The sequence below is a fragment of the Triturus cristatus genome, chromosome 3_2 (assembly GCF_964204655.1).
Source record: "Triturus cristatus chromosome 3_2, aTriCri1.1, whole genome shotgun sequence".
Taxonomy (NCBI): domain Eukaryota; kingdom Metazoa; phylum Chordata; class Amphibia; order Caudata; family Salamandridae; genus Triturus; species Triturus cristatus.
In genome coordinates, this window is record NC_140584.1 from 809,962,906 (window position 1) to 809,986,761 (window position 23,856).

Genomic DNA, 23,856 nt, shown 5'->3' on the forward strand with positions numbered 1-23,856 from the left:
AATACGAACCAAAGGAGGAGTCACCGACCTCGTGACTTCCAAAGACTTTCCAAGAGGAAAAACAAACTGCAAACATCCGGGCCCAACACCAGATGGCGATCTATGCACAGTGTATAATCTGCAGCTCATATGCCTCGAACATATATTTAAAAATAATATAAGTTTCTTATAACTACATATATATTATTTTGATGAATATCTTACATAATCTCTTGCCTTAATATGTATATTAAAGACACATACATATAATTTTGGAACATCATTCTTTTTTGCGGGAGTCGTGCACCCAGCGCGCCCCAGCACATATATGATGTCACGCGGGACCCGCAACAGCGCAAACATCTCGTACCGTAATGCGCATGTGTCGCCAATGCGCGGGAGCAGGAGTCGCAGACTGGTCGCATACCAATCGCGCATATCACGTGATATTAAATGTATATGATGTAGCTGAAAAACACGCAGCCATCGCACACCATACGCGGATCCTTCATGACTTTTCTAAAATGGCGGCTAGAATGCGCGCACCCACCGTGATGTGTACACTTTGAGTGCACGACTCCGAAAAAATTGGATTTTTTTAAAAAGAAAATATAAATATATATTTTTTAAAAATGAAAACAAGAAAATTAATCAATATTTCAGTTTTAATTAAAAAAAAATGTTTTTTTGCAATTTTCAGAAAAATATATAATGTTATTTAATGATTAAAATATTTATAAATAAACAGTTAAAAAGCTGTACACAATCAGTACAAAAACAGATATAACCATCACACTTAAAAGTTAGCATTTAAAAAACCTTTGAAATTCACTGAAAAAAACCATAGGTTTCAGAGACGTTATAGTTAGAAATTAGCATTTAAAAATCCTTAGAAATTCACTGAAAAAAACATAGGTTTCAGGGGTGTTATAGTTAGCTGCCCATTTCACTCATACAAAACCATAGAAATTCCTCCGTTATAGTTAGTTCTGCTAACTATAGCTCACGCGCCCGCAATGCACTGCTGATGATGTCACATATTCCATCATTCATGACATGGTCAGTGACATCACTGATGACATCATATCTGGTGATTACTTTGAGTCTGTCAAGTTTCTCTCTCTCTATCCTTGATTAAAACAACACTTCTCAAAGGCAACGCTCGACTGTTACAAATTATAAATGAGTGTGTAAATCTTCCTCCATGTTCAAGCCTTCTGGTTGTTTAGAATTCAACTCTATGATATAGCGAGACTCAAGTCTCCGCAATTTCTTTACTCTATTGCCTCTCCTCACATCTGCTTTTACAGAGTCGATCACATAGTAAGTTAGCCCTTTGGTATCTTGATTATGGACTTGCTCAAAGTGCCGGGCTACTGGGTATGACCTGTCCCCATTCTTGATCGCCCTCAAATGCTGCAAGACCCGCTTGTGAACTTCAAGAATCGTGCTGCCCACGTAATGCAGGCCACAAGGGCACTGCAGTACGTAGATTGCATGATCTGTTTTGCAGCTATATCGGCCTTTGATCTTCCTCATCACATTTGTAAGGCCTACTTTATATTGTGACATGTTAATTCCATATGTACAAGCCTTGCATTTAGTGCACTTGATGAAACCTTGCTTGTTCTTTAACCAAGTTGTTTTGGCTGGCTGCTTTCTCATTGTGCTACTCACTAGTGCCTGTTTGAAGGATTTATCTTTCGGAAAGTGATCTGCGGTCTCTTAGCAACTAGTTTGCCCAGCAGAGGATCATTTCTTATTATGTGCCAATGTTTGTTCAAAATTCTTCTCACATCATCATGCTGCCTGCTAAAAGTAGTGATTAGCCTACATTGATTATCATTCTTTGTGCTAGTCTTCTTCTTAGCATCAAACAGGATTTCCTATCTCTTCTTCTTCAATGATTTGTTCACACCATTATCTATCCAAACATCTGGATAACCTCTACTTTTAAATCTCTTAGTCAAAGTGTCTAATTCCTTCCTGCATTCTTCTGGTGCACTGCAGTTGCGCCTAACTCTTAAGCTCTCTCCATAAGGAATACTCCTTTTTAAATTAACAGGATGGAAGCTATGAGCGTGCAACAGGGTGTTACCGGAGGTAGGTTTCCTGAACAGTTTAGTCTCAACTTTCCCATTTTCGATATAAACTGTTAAATCAAGGAAATTTACACTTACGTTACTAATTTCACTTGTAAAGTTGAGATTTAGATCATTTCTTTGAATTTGGGCTATAAACAATTTGACTTCTTCTTCAGTGCCCTTCCACACCAGAAATAGGTCGTCAATGAACCGCCTCCAATGCATTATATGGCTGTCCCATTCCCTGTGGTACTGTACTCTGATCACCTGCTCCTCCCACCAGCCCATATGCAAATTCACATAGCTGGGGGCGAAGCAGGTGCCCATCGCAGTACCACAGGTCTGGTGGAAGAGTTGCCCTTCAAAAAGAAAGAAATTACTGTTCAGACATTTTTCGACCATCCTAATTATCATCTGGGTATGAGCACAGAGTGTAATTGATCTGGTATCTAGAAAGTGCCCCACTGCTCTCAGGCCATCTGTGTGCCTGATGCTGGTGTAAAGTGTTGACACATCAATAGTGACTAGTAAGTAATCATCTTCCCAAGGAAGATCGTAGATCCTTCTCCGGATATCTCCTGTATCCTGTATGTACGAAGGAAGTGTTTTGACCAGGGGATTCAGAAATGAATCTACATACTTGGATGTATTCTCTAATGCGCTGCCCATAGCTGAAATTATTGGGCGGCCAGGGGGATTAATCAGATCTTTATGCACTTTGGGGATTAGATAGAATATCGGAGTGACAGGGTGATCTATTTTTAAAAACATAAACTCATCATGATTTAAAAGGGTTTGGTCATACCAATTTTTTAACTCATCATTAAATTGGTTATTGCTTGACAACATCACTTGCTCCTCAACCCTTACATAACAGTTTGTGTTGTTCAACTGCTTGTATGCCTCTGTTAAATATTGCTTTTTTTCCCATAGGACAATATTGCCTCCTTTATCCGCGTTACGCACTATACAGTTATCACAAGAAGACAATTTTTTGATTAATGCATGATAAGTTTTCTGCTTGTTGTTACTTAGTTTATTAAAGTTCTGATATGAATATTTGCCTAATTTCTTCAATTCATTCAGAACCAAATTATACACATCAGTCACATTTCTCGTAGTTATTGGAGTAAATTTTGAACTTCTTCTAAAGCCCGTTGGTGCATCTTGATATATATCAATGTTTTCTTCCTGCGCAATCTCTGCATCACTGCGAATAGCCTCATCATCGTTTTCTGTCTCCATAGCTTTCATTTCCATTAATAAGTTCATATCTCCCACTACTAAATTATCTGCACATTCTGTTGTTAGTCCCACTGTCTTGCATCTCAATGATGGGTTAGATAGGAAATGTTTTTTTAGCTTTAGCATTCTGATGAATTTGAATAAGTCAATACGTGTTTGCACATAATCCAAATCTGCTTCTGGGCAGAATGATAGTCCTAATTTCCTGTTCGTCTTCAGTAAGGATGGTGTCCGTCAAGTTTATAATCGTTGTTTCTTTATTTTCTTCTATTCTTTTGTTATTTGCTTCCTCGACTCTTTGCCTCCTGCAGGCTGCCCCCTTCCGCCTCTTCGACCTCTGCCTCTTCCTCTTGTTATGATTGTACCCTGTATTGGTGGCCTTTGACGCAAATTGTATTTCCTTTCTTCGCGTAAAAAAATCGAATTCATCGATTACTGTAGGTACTAATCTTTGTGCATTAACTTCCTCTTCTAAGTCCGCATCAATTTCAGAACTTTGGAGACTGCTTTGTTCTGACTGAGTTCTGGGCCCACTCTGCTTGCCTTTCCCAATTTTTGTTTCCTAATAGTGTCAAACTTCTTGGCGAAAGTATAGATCTGTCCTCGATCATAATCTTGCTTGTCACGTAAAAATTTCTGGGCTTTTCGTTCTTTTATTGAGACTTCCAATTTATTTAGTCTTTTCTTTCATTTCGCTTTTAAATTGCTTGATGGCTTCTTGATTTTCTTCTTTGCTTAAGCTTTCCACGGTTTGCTCTATTTCTGCCAGGATTCTCTTTCTATCTATGTCAGCATACTTTACTAATATTCCTAGCATTCTACGGGAGGCATCATTATTATTCGCAGCCTATTCTTTTAGCATCTCCGGGTTGGGTTCCTCATAGCTTGGTGCCACCATTATTCTTAACCCTCTAGGCACTCGTTGGACTTCGTGGTATCTCTGCAGGGATTTTGACTCCCACCATTTAGAAAGTTCAGATCGTTGAAGCTTTTCTAATCTTTTTAGACGTGTTGTCAAATTCGTTTCATTCTTGCCACCGCTACCAGACCCAGCTGGACCACCTTGATTCACACAAGTATCATTAAATACTTCAAGCGCTGCCTCTTCGCGCTCCTTTACTTCTGCGGCAGACATTTCCAACAATCTACAAGCGCACTTGCTTATACCGCAACCGCTGTACCCCTCTGTGTTGTGCCACTGTGGTGTACAAGCTTCACTCTCTCCCCCGCCGTTACTGCGCAGTCAGCCTTACCCGGCACCCGGATCGCGTAACCTCAAGTCCTCCGACTCGCCGATTCGCTTTCTCGTATTCTGGCGCTGATTCCTCGAGTATTCTTTGCCACTCCAAAGCGAGAGTTGCGTCGTCGATTTAGACTCCTCGGGGTGAGTCATATTAATATTCCAAAAAACGATGACGACGCCATGTGCGGTTTAAACATTTATTTTTCTGCCGCCACCAAACGCGTTTCGACTGCCAAGCAGTCTTGCTCACTGGTACAAGTAATGTAAAAACGCGGCCATTTTTTAAAGTGCATGACGGGAACTACCATTCCCATGAGGCAATGCGTGCTGACGCGCGTGACGTCAGCACGCTGGACGCTCCGGCGAAGAAAAGGAAACATCCGGCTGCAGTCAGGTGCCGGTTATTTTGTATCCAGGTCGGAAGTGCAAGCGGAGAACAGCGTTCGGGTAGGGGTGCTCTGCACCAAAACTGTGGTTCTTTGCTGGCTTCTGTCGTTCAGACATTCGTTGGTTGTTTCTGCTGTAACAAGGCGAGGTTCGTCTTGTCTTTCAGGGTCCGAGTACAGTGGCCCCGTTGGATGTCGCATTGAGGCGTGCGGGGTCGCCATTCTCCGTGTTGGTTTGGTCCAGCACTCCTCGCGAAGGGGAGTTTGTCTTTGTTTGTCCCTGCCCTAAATTTCCGTGGCCCCGTTGGAAGCCGAACTACGGCGTGCGGGGTCGCAAACACCTAGGTCCGGTGTTCACTCCGGTCATTGCTCTCAATTGACACACAATAGGGCGGAGGGCTTTAACTTTCGGAAATCGATATTCCCGCATTGGTGTTGTGGGAGTACTATATAGTCGCCTCAAGGACAGCATCTTATCGTGCTTGTATATTGTGAACTCTGCCTGTTGGTAGTATAACAGTGTGACAGAGGTTCGTCTTGAGAACCCGTGGGGGCGACCAGGAGAAGTATCCTGTTCATTGCCCTGCTGCATTTTATGTGTGTGTTCGTTTGTACTCCCTACAGGGGTGGAAAGGTGACTGCTGGCATACGTCCTTCCCCCCTGTACTGAGAAGAATCCTGAGTTCATGGTAGGTCCTTTAGCTGTTACGAGGGTGCATGCATAATACGACCTCTGCTGATTAGTATCTTGTCTGTAGGGTTCCAGTTGCCTTGCGAGCAGGTCATTCCAGTCTCCTGTTCCCCGAGAGCATTCTTTCTTTTACAGGTAAAAGGGGGAGCTAGGGAAGAACGGGGTGATAGCGAGAGAGATAGGGGCTGATGTAACCATTGCATGTTGTTCTTTCTCTTTCAGATCTCCCTCCCAGCTGTCCCCTTCCTTTCCTTCCCTCGCCTGATCACCCTTCTGTGTCTGTTATATATCTATCAGACCAAGGGGTTATCGGGAGGTGGACCCCTTACAGCATCGTGCGACTCTGAGGACACTTGGACGGCGACAAAAACAGACTCGTAGTTTTTAACAACATAACCACAAAATGTTTTCTAAGACATAAGTCTTTGGTTGTACAATTTTTGTAATGAGCAATTTTTTGCTTAATTCAACATATTATCACATAGGCAATTTAATTATCTTATTCACAATGTTATCGCTACTGCGTGTGTTAAAAATTCAAACTCTAGTGAGCTTTATTTATACAGCGTGCAGAACGACAAACGTTGTCATTTAGACTAATGAGATCCTGTGTTCGTTACTTAAATTTGTATAATCTAAGATCAACAAATCACTTCTCAGTACATTCCCAAATAAAGCTCAAGTGAGCCTTGTTAGTACAGCATGTTATATCATCATTTAGCTCAAGTGAGCTTACAGCTGCCACATAATTTGAAGAAACCTCGGCTCAACAAATTGACTTAAATACAAATAATTCATTGCCTAAAATTAATTTACATATATAGATATACATACACACATGCTACACATACGGATCTAGGCTAGGTACATTTAGGCCAATTACTTAGGTTGCGCATTTTAGGAATATGCAAGTGCTACTGTTTTTATCTGAACTGCTTATGTTCATCTTATTAGCACTATGGTAGAAATGTATCTACTATTTACTATATTGGCACTAGAAATCTTTTTCATATACTTCTGTCTCCTGATCGTTGCAGCCCCTATGTTTTGTCGCTGGACCAATAAATACTAATCGCCATCCTGTGTGTTTTCTGAGAGAAAGCAAGCACAAGTGTCTGAGTGAAAAGTTCTGTACTGTTTTCCACGATACCTGAGGAATCAGGGTTGTCGTATTCAGTCGTTGCCAGAAACTACCTACACCACTGCAGGATACAGGGGGTGGAAGTGGCACTGTAGAGCTAGCTGGTCTAACGGCTGACATATCCTGTGGAGGTGTCCTGAAACAGTGTGGACACCAAGCCCTCAGTTCAGGTCACGCAGGTCCTGGGGGATTCCTAGGACCTACACGACAATGCATGCATATGAAGAAATCATCGATAAAACGAAATCACTGGTAAATAAGAATGTTGTCCTCACCATGAACAAAGACATGACAAATGATCGATCACGACACATGATGAGAAAAAAAAAAAAACTATGGGTCTCAATTATGAAAACTGCTGTAAGAATACCATAAGGTAAAAAGGCACTCATTAAATAATGAGGAAATACTGCCTACCAGTACAATATACAGACCAGATATTTTTTTGTCAGCAGTAAATTAATTACCACTGGCAGTAAGTACACTATTGCTGGCAATCCCCATTACAGAAACAATTAGGGCAGAAAGTTGATGAGATTTACCACCCAAAATAAGATGAGCTCTGAGCTGATTTTCAAATGAACAAAACACGCCAGCTACTGGAGTGTAAAGCTTTGGTTATTAGAATCCCTTAAGATTTGAGACACAATGCAGAATGTTATTGCCCTGCAACTGCCATATGACTGTAACTGAAAGGTATCTTTTGATAAGTAATATTTCTACCAGAAGGTAGTAAATTTAAATAGAGCAGATATTTGTTAGATGCTGAAAATAGTACTTTCTTTTTCTATTGCCTTGGGTAATTACTTCTGGCACCATCTCCCCTGGTAATATTTTCACAACACTGTGGTCATGTGTAACAGCAACACTGCAAAACAGTAATCCCAGCTGATTGTTAATCAGGGTATAGCAGTAATGTATAGCTGACTGGAATTTTTAACCAATAACAGCTCATTAATTTAATTTCATGGCATTTCATAAATCATAACTCCAGCAATTAACTCCAGCAGAAAGGGCTTATCTTATGGATGAAATGAAGGCTAAAACATTTTTTTAAAGTTCTGACGATATTTAGGAACACCAATTTAAAACACTTTCCCTAAAAACACTTCTTCTAGCGACACAAATCTGGCTCTCAAGCCATTTATCACCTACTTTTTTTTTTGTATTTTATGATAAGCAACTATTTGTTGAATAAATTAAAACTCTTTTTCTGGACTACCATGCTCTTTTAGCATGCACAAGATTTTTGTTCCTAACCACTGGAAAAAACACTTGTCTGCCCACCCTGTTTTGAGCTAGCACTGTGGAAAATCACAGACATTTAGGGTCAGATTTAGAGTTTTGCGGATGGGTACTTCATCACAGATGTGACAGATATCGCATACGCTTTTTACCCGTCGGCCAAAATCTAAATCAGGCCCTTAGTTCTTTCAAATCTTTGGAACTTTGGACAAATTCCATATTGCATTTAAATATGAAAGGTGTTTCTTCCAGATGTTCACCATGGAGACCCCAAAATATTTCCACTAATTAAATTTGCCAACCGAAAACTACAAAATGTTAAACATTTGAAAGGAAGCTCCACTGTTTATGTTGACACTAGGCAAACTCACCTGGTCTTCTTCACTGGTAGCTGCAATGTATGCCATGATGCTCTGTATTTCCTCTGCTGATTCACCTTTGCTCAAAAAATACTTGATTAGTCCATATAACGATGTCCTTATAGTAGACAAATCATCAACAGACAAGTCACTCTCCTTGCTGTTGCTAGAAGATCAAATGAAAAGTCTCATTACAGAGAACAAAGTGTGAGAAAAGAATATTTCTCATATAAGAAAAAACAACATCAAGCCAACAGCTTGTCTTTGCTAGATCATACAATAAAAAAGATTTAAGAAAGCTTGGTACAGTTTCAAGAATAAGGTAGACTATTATTTAAACCATAGGCCAAACTTAGCTTTAAAAAAAGAAATATTATTGACTGCAAAGCTCACTGTTGCAAGGCACTAGAGTTTGTAAGAAATCCTGAACAAATTAAAATTACAATGCTGCAGAGGTTTTTGCCTCCAGACGAAAGCAATGAGCCAAGAGCTGTATAGGTGGTGATGTTGTTAAGAGTTTATATACATGCCATTTAGGGCACAATTTTTTTTAAACAAATTAGGAATGTCTCTTTTAAATGAAATATGTTTTTAACAAAATAGATTTGAAGTAAATAAGGAAAACAGACAGTGCTATTTCCCAATGGACTCATATGCTTGATCAAAACAATGAGTCCAAACAAGGGGTCCAGAAAATGAGATCTCAGACATTTGAAAGAAAAAGTTTAGGATTCTTTAAAGAGACGATTTACAGTGTCCTGTAGGTCAGCTGTGCAAGATATCAACAGCCAACCATCACACAAACAAATAGAGGAGTGCCTCATGAGAATGGTCCAATTCTGCTTGCTCGGTCAGAAATTTGCACTCAATTGTAACAATTTGTCCCACACACACTGTGATCAAACTCAGTGAAAATTAACTGCTAAGTATGTTGCATACTGTAGAATCATTCCACCACAGTTGTAAAATATTCAATGATTCCCCAGCAGGTTATTTTGGCTAATGCATCAAATCTGGACAAAGGTTATAGAAACATTAGTAGATGGTTTTGGTAAGAAGTTGAAGTAAACACTGGGATGTCTGTGGGATATTATGTGGCAGAACTGATTCAGAATATTAGATTTCACAGTACCGAGCTGCCAGATTAATTGCTCAAAGGTAGATCGCATAGAACAAATGGGAGCCTTGAACATAAAGACTAATTCACAGATATGATAAAATTTAATGGAGATTAAGTTTAATTTAATTTAATTTAATTTAATAACGATTTCTAAAGCGCCTGGTGACCCAAGGGCATCCCCGCGCTGTGAGAAATGTGATCCTGTAGAGGGGAAGAGAGTGGGGAGAGACATATTGAGGGACTCTATTTCGGGAATAAATGAGTTTTTAATTTTTTTCGGAATACCATGTAGTTGGGTTCCAGTCTGAGGGGGCGAGGAAGAGCGTTCCATCCAGCAGCTGCTTGAACGGAAAATCGTCGACCTCCTGTACGAGTCTTTTTGAATCTAGGAGTGTTGGCCAGGTTCTCATTCTGGGATCGTAGGGATCTGGATGCTGTGTAGGGGGTGATCATGTTGCTAAGGATCGCCGGGCCAGATCCGTTGATCAGCTTATGCGTCGTGCACATGGCTTTGAATTGCACCCTTTGGCGCACAGGGAGCCAGTGCAGAGCTTTGAGGGCCGGCTTGGCGGACATTCTGGGGGGGAGGTTAGCTAGCATGCGTGCTGCAGCGTTCTGTGTCCGCTGGAGTTTCGTCAGGGTGGCCTCAGGGGCTCCCAGGTAGACCAAATTGCTGTAGTCTAGGCGAGACAATACCAGTCCCTGGATGAGCAGTTTCCTGGAAGTGGGTGGCAGTAAGGGGAGAATCTTGCGGGTCGTGCGCATAAGCCCGAAGCAGGTGCCCGAAGTTTTAGCTGCTTGTGTCTTCATAGACAGCTCTGGTTCGAGCCACACCCCGAGTGTCTTAATTTCACGTTTCGGGGGGGGGAATTTCCCCGAACACGTCGGGCCAGAGTGCTGGGGGGATGGTCGTCCATTGTTTCCCCAGGAGCATCACCTCCGTCTTTGACCCATTAAGTTTTAATGATGAGTTACTCATCCAATTGTGGATTTCTATGAGGCAATTGGTCAGGTTTTCTGGGTGGTCGATCAGTTGGGCTAAAGAGACGACCAGCTGAGTGTCGTCGGCATAGCTTACCATTTTTATGTCAAAAGGTGTAACTACGTCCTCAAGGGGGGCCATGTAAGCATTAAAAAGCGTCGGGCTCAGGGAAGAGCCCTGAGGGACACCGCTTGTAAGTGGAAGGGTGGACGAGTGGTGATTGTTGTCCCACACTTGGAACGTGCGTCCTGTGAGGAAGGATTCAATCCAACTGAGTGCCGTCCCGGTAAGTCCTGCTTCCGCCAGTCGATGTAAAAGGACACGGTGGTTGACTGTATCGAAGGCTGCGCTTAGATCCAGGAGGATCACTGCCACCGACCCTCCTGAATCCAGTATGCGCCTTGCCTCCTCGATGACTGCAAGAAGGGCGGTGTCTGTGCCATGACCCGGGCGGAATCCAGTCTGGGATTGCCTAAGTACGTTGTTGGTCTCAAAGAATTGAGATAATTGTCCGTTGACCAGTTTCTCAGCTACCTTGCTAATCCCAGGGAGGAGTGAGATAGGTCGATAGTTTGACATGTCTGCTGGGTCGAGCTGGGTTTTTTTTTGAAGTGCCTTTACCACAGCACTCTTCCAGCTGTCCGGGACAGATCCCTGGGCAAGCGAGCTGTTGATAAGTTCCGTGACCGTAGGCACGATGATTGAGGCTACGGTTTTAAGGAACCTGATAGGTGCTGGATCCAGAGGTGATCCGCTTTTCATTTTCGTCAAGGTTCGTTCTACCTCTAGGCAGGTTACTGGTCGGAATGTTGGCAGTGTGGGGCGTAGATTGCTTTTGACGTGGTCGAGGGATAAACGGCTATCCCTGTGACTGGGGGGACCGGGGGGTGGGAGGGAGGCCAGGATACGGGTGATTTTGTCGTTGAAGTAATTAGCTAGTTCATTACTTCGGTCGACTCTAGGGGTGATGGAGGAGGGAGTGTTGGGTACTTTGAGCAGCTCTTTTACAATTAGGAAAGATTCCCTGGCTGAGTTGGACAATTCTTGTATCCGCTTGTCATAGTGTGAGGCTTTGGCGAGTCGGATGGCTTCTTTGTAGAGCCTGACTGTGTTCTGGTAGGCTTCTTTGTTGGCGTGCTGCCAGTTTCTCCTCCACAGCCGTTCGGCTTTTTTGCAGTTTTTGCGAAGTAGACGGAGGTCCGTGGTATACCACGGGGCCGAACCAGGTTTGCCGTTTTTGTCCTCCCTAGTTCTAAGAGGGAGCACTGAGTCCAGGGAGGAGGTGATCCACTCTCTGAATTTTTTATCGGAGATGGTCGGATCTTCCGCGTGTGCAGGGGTGGTCCTTTTTAGGATCTTGGCCCATTCTTCAATGGGGAGTCTGGACCAGGTCCTGTCCCTACTGTATGTGGGCGGTTTTTGAGGTTTCTTGAAGGTTCCAGGTAGTTGGAAGGAGACTAGGAAGTGGTCTGTCCAAGGAAGGGGAAAAGCCTCCTTCGCTTGCATCGAGGAGGAGCTGGTGAACACCGGGTCCAATAGATGACCCTTGATGTGGGTGGCTCCGGAGTTAAGGAGGCGGATGTCAAGTGCTGCCAGATCTAAGATCAGGTCATTAGCTATCGAGTCTACCGGGTCATCGAGATGAATATTCAGGTCACCTGTTATCATGAAATTCGATATAGAGTGGGCCTGGGTTGTTACTGAGTCCAGGAGGGAACTAGCGAAGGGACCTGGGGGGCCGGTACACCAGTATTCCTGTTAGTGAATTGGTTGGGTTTAGCTTGAAGGTAAACTGAAGACTTTCTGATTCGGGAATCTGCGCGTCACTGGTTTTACAGTGAAGATAATCCCGGTGAATGATTGCAACACCACCACCTCTGCCTAGGGGGCGGGGTAGGGACTGTATTAGGTAGCCAGGTGGAGTTGCTAGTGCCATGTCTGATTGTGAATGTGGAGCAAGCCACGTTTCCGTTAGGAAAAGGATGTCTATCTCCAGGTCTTCTATAAGATGGTTAATCTGTGTCACGTGTTTAGGGAGTGAGCGACAATTTAGTGACGCGAGTTTAAGGGAGGCGGGCTTGTGAGATTTTGTGGGGAGTGTGAGCTGGGCTGGTTTACAGAGGGAGCAGCGGGTGAAAGGTCCATTTAGATCATGGACATAGTCACAAGAGGAGGTTGGGGGTCTAAGACTTAGTAACTCTCTACGTGAGTAGCTTACCTTTGGGTTGGCTGTTTTAGGCAGGGGTTCTGGCCCTGGGCCCGGTCGTGCGCGGACGGGCGCAGACGGGCTTACCTTAGGCGCGCCTTAGGCGCGCCTTCGGCGCGCAAACGGCGCTCCCGCTGCGCTCGTCCGCTGCGCTGGTATGGCCGGCCCATTTGTAGTCTCTGGTGGTGGGTGTGGCCTCGCAGTGGGCGTGGCTACCGCCTTTGGGCGTTTCCTGAGTCAGCGCTGGTCGCTGTGTCAGGGGTGGTCGTGGAGGGCTGTGAGAGCGCGTTTCAAGTCGGCGCTTCCAAGCAGGTGAGCTCTGAGTTTTATTTTTAAAATTAACACAAGTGAAAACAGTGCAGTTTTTAAAAACAGTGGGAACACAGTCCTCCGGCTTCCGCCTCAGAGGATACACAAGTCGAATGTCAGGTCCGCTTGTGATTAGCGTATTTGTAGTTTCTGGGGGTGGGCGTGGCCTCGCAGTGGGCGTGGCTACCGCCTTTGGGCGTTTCCTGAGTCAGCGCTGGTCGCTGTGTCAGGGGTGGTCGTGGAGGGCTGTGAGAGCGCGTTTCAGGTCGGCGCTTCCAAGCAGGTGAGCTCTGAGTTTTATTTTTAAAATTAACACAAGTGAAAACAGTGCAGTTTTTAAAAACAGTGGGAACACAGTCCTCCGGCTTCCGCCTCAGAGGATACACGAGTCGAATGTCAGGTCCGCTTGTGATTAGCGCATTTGTAGTCTCTGGGGGTGGGCGTGGCCTCGTAGTGGGCGTGGCTACCGCCTTTGGGCGTTTCCTGAGTCAGCGCTGGTCGCTGTGTCAGGGGTGGTCGTGGAGGGCTGTGAGAGCGCGTTTCAGGTCGGCGCTTCCAGGCAGGTGAGCTCTGAGTTTTATTTTTAAAATTAACACAAGTGAAAACAGTGCAGTTTTTAAAAACAGTGGGAACACAGTCCTCCGGCTTCCGCCTCAGAGGATACACAAGTCAAATGTCAGGTCCGCTTGTGATTAGCGTATTTGTAGTCTCTGGGGGTGGGCGTGGCCTCGCAGTGGGCGTGGCTACCGCCTTTGGGCGTTTCCTGAGTCAGCGCTGGTCGCTGTGTCAGGGGTGGTCATGGAGGGCTGTGAGAGCGCGTTTCAGGTCGGCGCTTCCCAGCAGGTGAGCTCCGAGTTTTATTTTTAAAATTAACACAAGTGAAAACAGTGCAGTTTTTAAAAACAGTGGGAACACAGTCCTCCGGCTTCCGCCTCAGAGGATACACAAGTCGAATGTCAGGTCCGCTTGTGATTAGCGTATTTGTAGTCTCTGGGGGTGGGCGTGGCCTCGCAGTGGGCATGGCTACCACCTTTGGGCGTTTCCTGAGTCAGCGCTGGTCGCTGTGTCAGGGGTGGTCGTTGAGGGCTGTGAGAGCGCGTTTCAGGTCGGCGCTTCCAAGCAGGTGAGCTCTGAGTTTTATTTTTAAAATTAACACAAGTGAAAACAGTGCAGTTTTTAAAAACAGTGGGAACACAGTCCTCCGGCTTCCGCCTCAGAGGATACACAAGTCAAATGTCAGGTCCGCTTGTGATTAGCGTATTTGTAGTCTCTGGGGGTGGGCGTGGCCTCGCAGTGGGCGTGGCTACTGCCTTTGGGCGTTTCCTGAGTCAGCGCTGGTCGCTGTGTCAGGGGTGGTCGTGGAGGGCTGTGAGAGCGCGTTTCAGGTCGGCGCTTCCAAGCAGGTGAGCTCTGAGTTTTATTTTTAAAATTAACACAAGTGAAAACAGTGCAGTTTTTAAAAACAGTGGGAACAAAGTCCTCCGGCTTCCGCCTCAGAGGATACACAAGTCAAATGTCAGGTCCGCTTGTGATTAGCGTATTTGTAGTCTCTGGGGGTGGGCGTGGCCTCGCAGTGGGCGTGGCTACCGCCTTTGGGCGTTTCCTGAGTCAGCGCTGGCCGCTGTGTCAGGGGTGGTCGTGGAGGGCTGTGAGAGCGCGTTTCAGGTCGGCGCTTCCAAGCAGGTGAGCTCTGAGTTTTATTTTTAAAATTAACACAAGTGAAAACAGTGCAGTTTTTAAAAACAGTGGGAACACAGTCCTCCGGCTTCCGCCTCAGAGGATACACAAGTCAAATGAGCACGATGAGACCATGGAAATGCCACTCATAAGCAATCTAAAAACTTGATAGCTATACAAAGCTGCTATTACTGTATACTTCAATGTATTTCGCAAGTGACATACTAAGAGATACTGTAATAATCGGGAGAGTATATCGAAGCTATGTATAGAGGGTCTCACTCAGGAGTTACTTCCTAAGTCACAAAGCTTGACATTTTAGTGTCAGGCGAAACGTCACTAGTGGATTCACTATATAAAGGCACGGGCAGCCATCTACGCCTCCATTCATGTTGCTTTCTCCAACTTATTTAACATAATGAGACTGAATTATATAGAGTTCAGATTGTTTGGTCTACAGTGAAGAGAATCAATGATATGGCATGGAAAGTTCACTCACAACTTAGTATTGGTTAACAGAGTGAAAAGGTAAGGGAATTGTGTATATTAGGCTTGCGTAAGGATTTGAGGGCATAGCTGTAGTTGTGTCAGTGAATCTTCTCTTTTGAAGCACCAACTGGATAGATTTTCTTAAAGATCTTCGAAAAGGTGCTAATAGGGCACAGACTTGGGAAAGTCCCAGACCACAATTGTGCAATGTAATGCTGGCCACAGCCTAGATGTAGAGTTATTTCATGTTGAACTCATTCGCAAAACTCTTCAACAATATGATTTTATTTTGAGGATTGTTATGTGCTTATATATTTGGACAGCCAATGTACTAGTTTCATATTTGTTTGTTATTTGTTCATAAGGTGTTGCAAAGCATGGCATTGCAGAAAGTGGCATGATGGGCTGAAATGTGAACAGTAGATTGCAGGAGACAAATACCCAATGAATTAGATTTGACAATAAGTTGTCAAGCTCACTAATATACGGCTTCTTTGTAGGAACATATCTACCGCCAATGAAAATGCTGCTGTCACCTCTTTCTTATCCACTTAAAATAAAAGGTAAAGCGGAAGGGGTTACGTAAGGCAAATATTTAGGCAGTCTCATTAAAAACAAAAGGGTAAAAGAGGTTATGGGTTGGAGTTTAGTATTTTAAAAAACACAAAGGTGGTGGTGAAGAGATAGGAAGTGTATTCTCTACTAGCAAAAGACTGAGCTGAAACAAAGCATGGGCAGAGTTGGTTTGCTGCACCATGGAGAAGGCATTAGAACCAATTCTGGCTTTGTTTCTGGATCACTCACAACTTCTTGATTGCGGCACTACTTCCATTTCACCGGCCTGAGTCATACCTTCCTTATGAGCTGCAAACACCACAAGCAAAGGCTATCAGCTCCTATGAGGCACCCTGGCCTCATCAGCCTCATCAGCTCAGGGAATGCCAAAACGAAACAGGGAGACAGAAAGTGACCTTATCAGAGAACAGAACAACAAAGTTATTGTTCATCTAAGGTATGCGAACTAGAGGCAATAAAGAAACCGAGACGGGTACTTTGGTGCTAAAACAGCTTAGCTAGGGGCTAAAAGAGAGATGTTGGTTAATAAAGACTGGTTCTATCATTCAAAGCAATCCATTTCTGAAGCAGTGTCAAAATATTGCAATTATTTAATATTTTGCTTACCAATTGCTTTCATTGCCACTATTTTCTTTGTTATTATAGTTACAGTTATACATATAATCTGCATTAGTCTTAAAATGATACAGTGACATCAGGAGTGACACTCTGGGAGGCATATAAAACAGCACTTAGAGGCCAACTAATAGCCCATTTCATGGGGAAAAGGAAAGTGAGGGAGGGAGAATTAACAGATATAGAGACAGAAATCCTCAACTAGGAATCACAGCATGCAGTAGAACCATACCTCATTTTTGCCACGAGACTAGGACAACTCAAAGAGTAATACAGGAGCTTGCAATATAACGAAGCCAGAACACTGTACAGGGCAAATCAGAGTAGGATATATGAAATGAGAAACAAGGATGGGAAAATGCTAGCCTGGCTTGCCAAAAGAGATCAAAGCCAGCGGTGGGTACATGGGATACGTACTGACAATGGCACCAAAGAGGAGACTACTCAGGAAATTGCCCAAGTCTTTGCACGGTACCTTGGGAACTTTTATGCGACCCGTACGGGAACTAGAGAGCAGAGAGACCTAGATACCTTCATAAACTATGTCCCAGTAACCCCACTAGGCAAGAGTGTCAGAAAGAGGGGGAGATTGCAGAGACTCTGATCCAGCTCAAGAGTGGGAAAGCTCCATGTCCCAAAGGTCTACCGCTGGAGTTCTTTAAATGTTAAGGATGCAAGTAGTACACCCAATCTGTGAAATGCTGTATGAATCGAGGACCAAGGAAGCACTCCCCAGGGTCTTCGACAAGCCCACATTGTCTAAATTCATAAAGCGAGTTAGCCCCCCAGACGAATGCGCATCCTACAGGCCAATATCCCTATTATATATTGAAACCAAAATCCAGGCCAAGGTTCTAGACAACTGCTTGATGTTGGTGATCGATGGCTTGGTAGCTGTGGATCAATCAGGCTTCATGCCCTCCAAATCCACAAGACACAACCTCAGCAACAGTTGGACTGCAAGGCAAGAAGAGGAGACACTGAACACCAAAAAAAGCCTTTGACTCCCTGGAGTGGCCATATTTCATGGTGGTACTCCAGCTGCTCCGAATTGGCCCATCCTTTTTGTCTTATACCTGGCTGCTGTACCGAGACCCGACTGCCCGGGTCCTTTGCAGACATCCATATAAACTGGACAAAATTTATAGCATACCCACTAACAGACAGTTGCCATGAGGAGGATTAGACATGCCCCCTGAGTTGGGACGAGAGGGGCTTTCAATAACTGGGGATCTATGCAACAGCGGATCCGCAATTGCTTCTTGACCATAACCTGGAGCAAACTATTTCACAGTTTAAAGAGGATGTAGGGCAGTGGCAAAGGCTTCCTCTATCAATGATGGGAAGAGCAGCACTCTATAAAATGATACATCTCCCGAAGATTTTCTATGAGCTGCAAAACTTACTTTTGACATAACGAACAACATATTTACACAGATTGAGGCAGAGGCTCAACTGCTGCTTTGGAATGGAGTGACGATGACAAAAGCCCTCTACACCCTAACTACAAGACCGCTGGATAGGGGAACCGCTCTCCTCAACTAGAGACTTTACTAATGAGCATTCCAATTACTGACAATTAATGACTAGTCATTTGCAGACCAAAGAAAGCTGTCCTTGATGGTGGACCAACGAGCTATGGTTTCTTGGAGATACCAGTGACAATTATACGGTAGACAAGGCCCTTAGACCTCCTGCACCCAACGGTAAAGATCATTAAGATACGGATGAAGGCAATCCGTGAAGGGGGCTGTGAAGGTAAGCTAACTCTAGAAACACCACACTGAGGCAAGGCAGCCCTGGGGGGTCTGCGACAGATAGCCGGCTACAGGATCTATTGGGTATCTCGAAACTGGGAGACATATGGGCCACAGGGGGAATTATGCCCTTTAGGGAAATATGGTAACAGTATCAATTGGCTGGGAGTCAACTCCTGTAGTACCTGCAAATCAAATCTGTTCGGCTATAAGCCATGGGTTTGCATCCTGAAACAGAAGAAGAAAACCCGCTGGAATTTAGGGTTCTGGCCGTCCCATTAAATAAACATGCTATATCACATATCCACATTTCACTGCTTAACTGTCAATCCCCATTACTCGCTCTCAGTAACAAATTGGAAGTCTAGATGGCCCAGATTGGGAGGCATCCCCAGCAAAAGTTGCAATTTGCACGGTGCTTCAACCGATACAGTTGAAACTGCTCCATAAGGCATACTTTACAAGGACCCAACTATATACCTTTGGTAAAATTCCAACGGATAAGTGACAGAGGGAGCGTGGACAGTAGGTGACGTCAATGCACACAGTATGGGGGTGCTCGAGGGTCTGTCACTTTTAGTCAGGGATACAGCATAAGCCCACACTGGCATTACGCTCTAATTCAACTTACTCCCCAAGTAGTGATGCGGGAACTATAGGAGGGGAGGATACGACCCTGCAATACTCACTCAATATGCAATAGTGCACAAGCGATAGTTCGATGAGATGTGATAAGTTTTGGGGGGAGATCCGCAGTACCAACGAATCAGAAATGGATACTTAACATGGAATGATGCTAACACACTGAGGAATTGTTTTACAAAGCTAAGGGATGCTCCAACAAATTTGACATTCAGACAACTGACAGATGGTTGTCAAGGCTTGGAGGCACACCCGAGATGTAGAACCCCCACATAAACATGGAATAGGGTTGGGGAACCCCACTAGGGATGGGCCACAAGAAGAGAGAATGTACGCTGAAATGGATGCTGAACCATACCTCAGACACAGAGGTTTTTGGTTATCATTAAGTAGCCGTAAAATTGGGGGTATTGGTTATGTTTGTACGATTATTATGTTGTTTTGGACTAAAAATCAAGAAAATAGATTTGAAAAAAAAGCCACAAACTTTCAAGACAAAAACTGGAGAGGGCAAGCGTCAACGGATGCAAAAGGGGAGGGGATCCAATAAGGACTACATTAAGGTTTCAGGAGGGGGATAAGGATAGCCAGGTGAGAAGGATAACCCTAATAAGCTCTTCCATAAATGCTTTAATGACTGGGACACTGAGTAGTGAAGAATGTCCCCTCTTCTGCAGGTATGGTGCTACCACAGCCAAATTTAAGCGAATGGAAGTGCAAGCCATGAGCGTAGTAAATGAAGTAGGTAGCAGACAATGTCTTGCACTGAGGGCTTGAGTAGATCCATGAGTTTACAGAGGCAATAGTTGACAAACCCCTTCCACTCTGCTGTATAGCTTGCCAAGGTAGTGGGACGGCGAGCTTCTTTGCGGATAGATTCAACATATGAATTGAGATTACCCAACTCTAGGTCCTCGGGCGCCAGATCGCTAGGTTGAACTGCCTGGTATTAGGATGCCTGACTGTGCCATGGTGTTGAGTAAGAACGTCCAGCCTGTTGGGAAGCTTCTAGTGAGGGACTATGGACAAATTAAGGAGGGTTGTGAGCCACGGCGGCCTGGTCCACATGGGAACCCCAAGGAAGGTATGCCAAAGCTTCCAAACCACACATGGAAGGAGCAGGAGAGGCAGGAAAGGGTAGGGCAATATCCCTGACCAGTTCATCCATAGTGCAGTGGCCATGAACTGTGGAAGTGGACACCTGGAGGTGAAGTTTGGGCATTTGGTATTTTTAGTGGTTGCGAACAGATCTATATTGGGAAACCCCCAACACTGGAAGTACAAGGGCAGGACGTAGCGGTGGAGTTCAGAATTGTGGACTGGTTGCCGCATCCTGCTGAGCAGGTCCACGAAGTTGTTGTTCACTCCTGGAAGGTACTCCGCTGGCAGATGTACTCAGTGGTGGATTGCCCAATGCCAAATGTTTTGTGCTAAAGCTGAGAGCTGAGGAGAGTGTGTGCCCCCGGTTTTTGCATGTAATAAAAGGCAGTCATGTCGGTTACGACCAGGACTGTTATGTGATGTACATGGCAGAAGAAACCCATCAGAGCCAATTGGACTGCCAATAACTCTGGATAGCTGAAGTGAAAGGTCTATCGAAGGAGTGTCAACAGACCCTGAACAGTCATGTCCTGCAGATGCGCCCGCAGCCCTTGAAAGAGGTGTCCATGATGATGGTCACCTGGGGAATTGAGACTAGAAAAGGCCAGCCTTGCAACAGATTGTTGCTGTTCCACCGCTGCACAGAGCGGAGAGTGCAGGCCCAAATCAACACGAGATCCTCTCAAGAACCTATACTTGTGACCATTGTGCCGCCAGGAACACTTGCAGTGGACGCATGTATAATTGGGCATGGCTGCGTTGTAGGAGGACGTCCTGCGGAATAGGCGCATTACTGTCCAGACTATTAGCGGACTATCTGGCTGGAAAAGAGGCAGGAGAAGCTGGAAAGCTTGAGCAAATGCAGCTGCTGGGATTAGCATTTACAGTGACTGAATTTAGAATTGACCCAAGGAATGGCTGTATCTGAAGGTGTTTGATGTGGGGCTTTCCCCTGCTGAAAGAGAACCTTAGATTATCCAGGAGATCGAGGATGATCTGGGTGTGGGTCAAGCACTGGTGTCTGTGTCTGCTTGCACTCTTGGTTAGCCAGTCATCAAGGTATGGGAAGACATGGACACTGCTCCTCCTGAGATGAGCATTTTATAAGGACTATGGGAGTTGTAGTTTGCTCAAAGGGTAGAGCTTTGAACTGAAAGTGCTGTTTACTTACCACAAACCTGAGGTGTCAACAGACGCAGGGTGAATCAGAATTTGGAAACAGGCAAGAGAGATGCACTGAATCAGACCGCCCATCTCATCTCACTGGGCTCAGTTGCACCCGGATAATAAGTGGTAGATTGTATGGCAACTCTTTTCCCCCAATGTAATGATTTTCTTGCTTTCTTTGTCTAGCGGGGCATCCCCAGTACCCTGTGCATTTGCCCATTTATGGTTGGAGTGCACAACCAATAAGTATGGTGGGGGAGCTGAACACTGATTTAAGGCAGGTCTGAGGGAGAGGGCTTGTATTTTTTTTATTAACCCTTGGGGTGACTATCCTAGCCTTGACTGGGTCTTAGCATACATCCTGCATAGGCTTAAGCATCCCCTTAAGCATGGGCATACTCTTAGTGTGAGAGTGTTTCTACCAGGAAGTCACCCTCCTCTGTAATGGTGTAATGCTGTACCTTGTGGAAGGTGGCCACCCTGTGAATTATCTCGTCATAAGAGGTATCATCTTCTGGAGGAGAAGGCCTGCCAGGGTAGATGTCAGGGTTGTAATCACCTAGGGGGAACCACCCCTTAATCAGTACAAGAATCATCCCTGGGCTCCAGGTCATATGGCGCATCCTAGAGGTCTATGTGTTTAGGACCACCCTCCTGAGAGGATGAATGTGTTGAGGCCTGCGGTGAAGGAGGAGGAGAGCCATGTAGTGGTCGAGGAAGGGAAAGAGGTGGAGTTGGTGGAGGAGAGAGAGGAGGAGGAGGATGAGGCTGATGAACTGGAGTCAAAGCAGGTCAAGAGGGCAGTGAACTGGTGCCCCTCTCAACCAATCAATCAAACAGCATTTGTATAGCGCAGCACTGTCACCCCTAGGGGTATCTGGGCACTTTGTATCCGTCGAAGAGCCAGGTTTTGAGCCTCTTTCTGAGGTCTGCAAGCGTGGGGGGCTGTATGAAGCTTGAGGCTAAGGTCGTTCTAGGCCTTGGCTGCGATGTAGGAGAAGGACTAACCACCACTGAGGCTGCGATGGGTGCGGGGTGTGTGCGCGAGGGCGAAGGAAGAGGGGCACAGGTGTCCAGAAGGCTGGTGGAGGTTCAGTCGATGGTTGATGTAGGCAGGTTCTAGGTCATGTAGGGCTTTGTAGGTGTGCATGAGTATCTTGAACTGGCATCTCTTCTGGTTTGTGAGCCAGTGGAGGTCTCTCAGTGGGGGGCGATGTAGGTTCTTTTGGCGAGGTCAAGGATGAGTCTGATTGCAGCGTTTTGTATGGTCTTGAGTCTTCTGAGGAGCTGGGTGGAGATGCCGGCATAGAGGGTGTTGCCGTAGTCAAGGCAGATAGTGACGAGGGCCTGAGTGACGGTCTTTCTCTTGTTGTTTGGAATCCATCTGATGATTCTGCAGAGCATGTGAAGTGTGGGAAGCAGGAGGAGCCGACTGCTTTGACTTGTCGTTTCATGGTCAGTTGGCTGTTGAGGGTAATTCTGAGGCTGCATGCATGGTCAGTCGGTGTGGGTGTAGGTCCACGTTCTGCAAGCCACCAACTGTGGTCCCAGGCAGAGGTGGCCTTGTGGAAGATCAGTACTTCAGTTTTGTCAGAGTTGAGTTTGAGGAAGTTGTCTCTCATCCATTTGGCTACGTTGGTCATGGCGTTGCAGAAGTTGGGTTTGGTGTTGGAGGGGTCCTCAGTGAGCAAGAGGATCAGTTGAGTGTCGTCTGCATAGGCGATTATGTTGAGACTGTGAGATCTGACGACGTCTGCGAGGGGGATCATGTAGATGTTATAGATGTTAAACACGGTGGACTGAGGGATGATCCTCGTGGTATGCTGCATTTGTCGTCTTTGGGTGCGAAGGTGAAGGGAGGCAGTCAGATATGCTGTGCGCGTCCTGTAAGGAAGGAGGCGATCCACTTGAAGGCGTCTTGCCTCTGTTGTGGAGTCCGTTGATGAGGGTATTGTGGGAGATCGTGTTGAACTGTTATGAACCCCAATGTACCCTAATTTAGGCCTACGTAGTTACACAATCTTTTACCCATATTCATCCGACCAGTGTTCTACATAACGGGTTTGGTGCTGACCTTTTACCTAGTTAGGTGCTGCATAAATGTCGTATGGTTTTCTATGAACACTAGCCTAATTTATTAGGCATGAGGATTCTCAGTATAACAGCAGGATTACTATCTTCTGAATTATAACTCTGTACAAGGGTCACCTCTATCGTCATCCGTGCCGAACATGCCCACAGTACACTTCTAGGTAGAACCCAGGAAGGTACCTTTCGGTATATCAGCGCTACATCTTTGCTGGGCAAACCAAAGGAGAACAAGACTTCCATTCGGACATGCTGACGCGAGACGCTGAGGTTCCTGCACGTATACACTCCAGCACGCAGTGTTCTGACATCCCTCGCGAGGTGTCCTTCTTGAGACCAAGGCGGGGTCTTCGCTCTCCCACATCAGGGAATGGGGTTAGCTCTATCCTAAGGGAATTCTTGGCTATACGCCTACATACATGCTAGGTACATTTAGGTACATCTAGTTAGGGTTTGCATCTGAGGAGTATTACTGTCATGTCTGTATATGCCTGCATATATCCATTGTTTTAGCACTATGGTAGAATTCTACCATTTCTTTACTCTGCTGGTGCTTATAACCGTACATATATCTATTTCTGTCTCATGGTTGTTGCAGCACACGTATTTTATACTAGAATGACACTGGTTCAATAAATACTTATTGAAAACGTCCCCACCGTTTATTCTGTGTTTATCTCGGAGACAAAGTGAGCACGAGTGACTGAGCGAAAAGTACTGTACTGTTTACACGACCCCGGAGGGGTCAGGGTTG

At 45.1% G+C, this 23,856-nt stretch overlaps 1 protein-coding gene across 2 annotated transcripts in view; it reads right to left on the minus strand.

The window, feature by feature from the left end:
• NBEAL1 (neurobeachin like 1) overlaps window positions 1-23,856 on the minus strand; it is a 978,461-nt gene that overhangs the window by 459,437 nt on the left and 495,168 nt on the right. For both annotated transcript variants that reach the window (XM_085648956.1, XM_085648955.1), the window contains one exon: window positions 8,386-8,539. In XM_085648956.1, coding sequence (XP_085505082.1) covers window positions 8,386-8,539 — 154 coding nt within the window. The remainder of the gene's footprint in view (window positions 1-8,385; window positions 8,540-23,856) is intronic.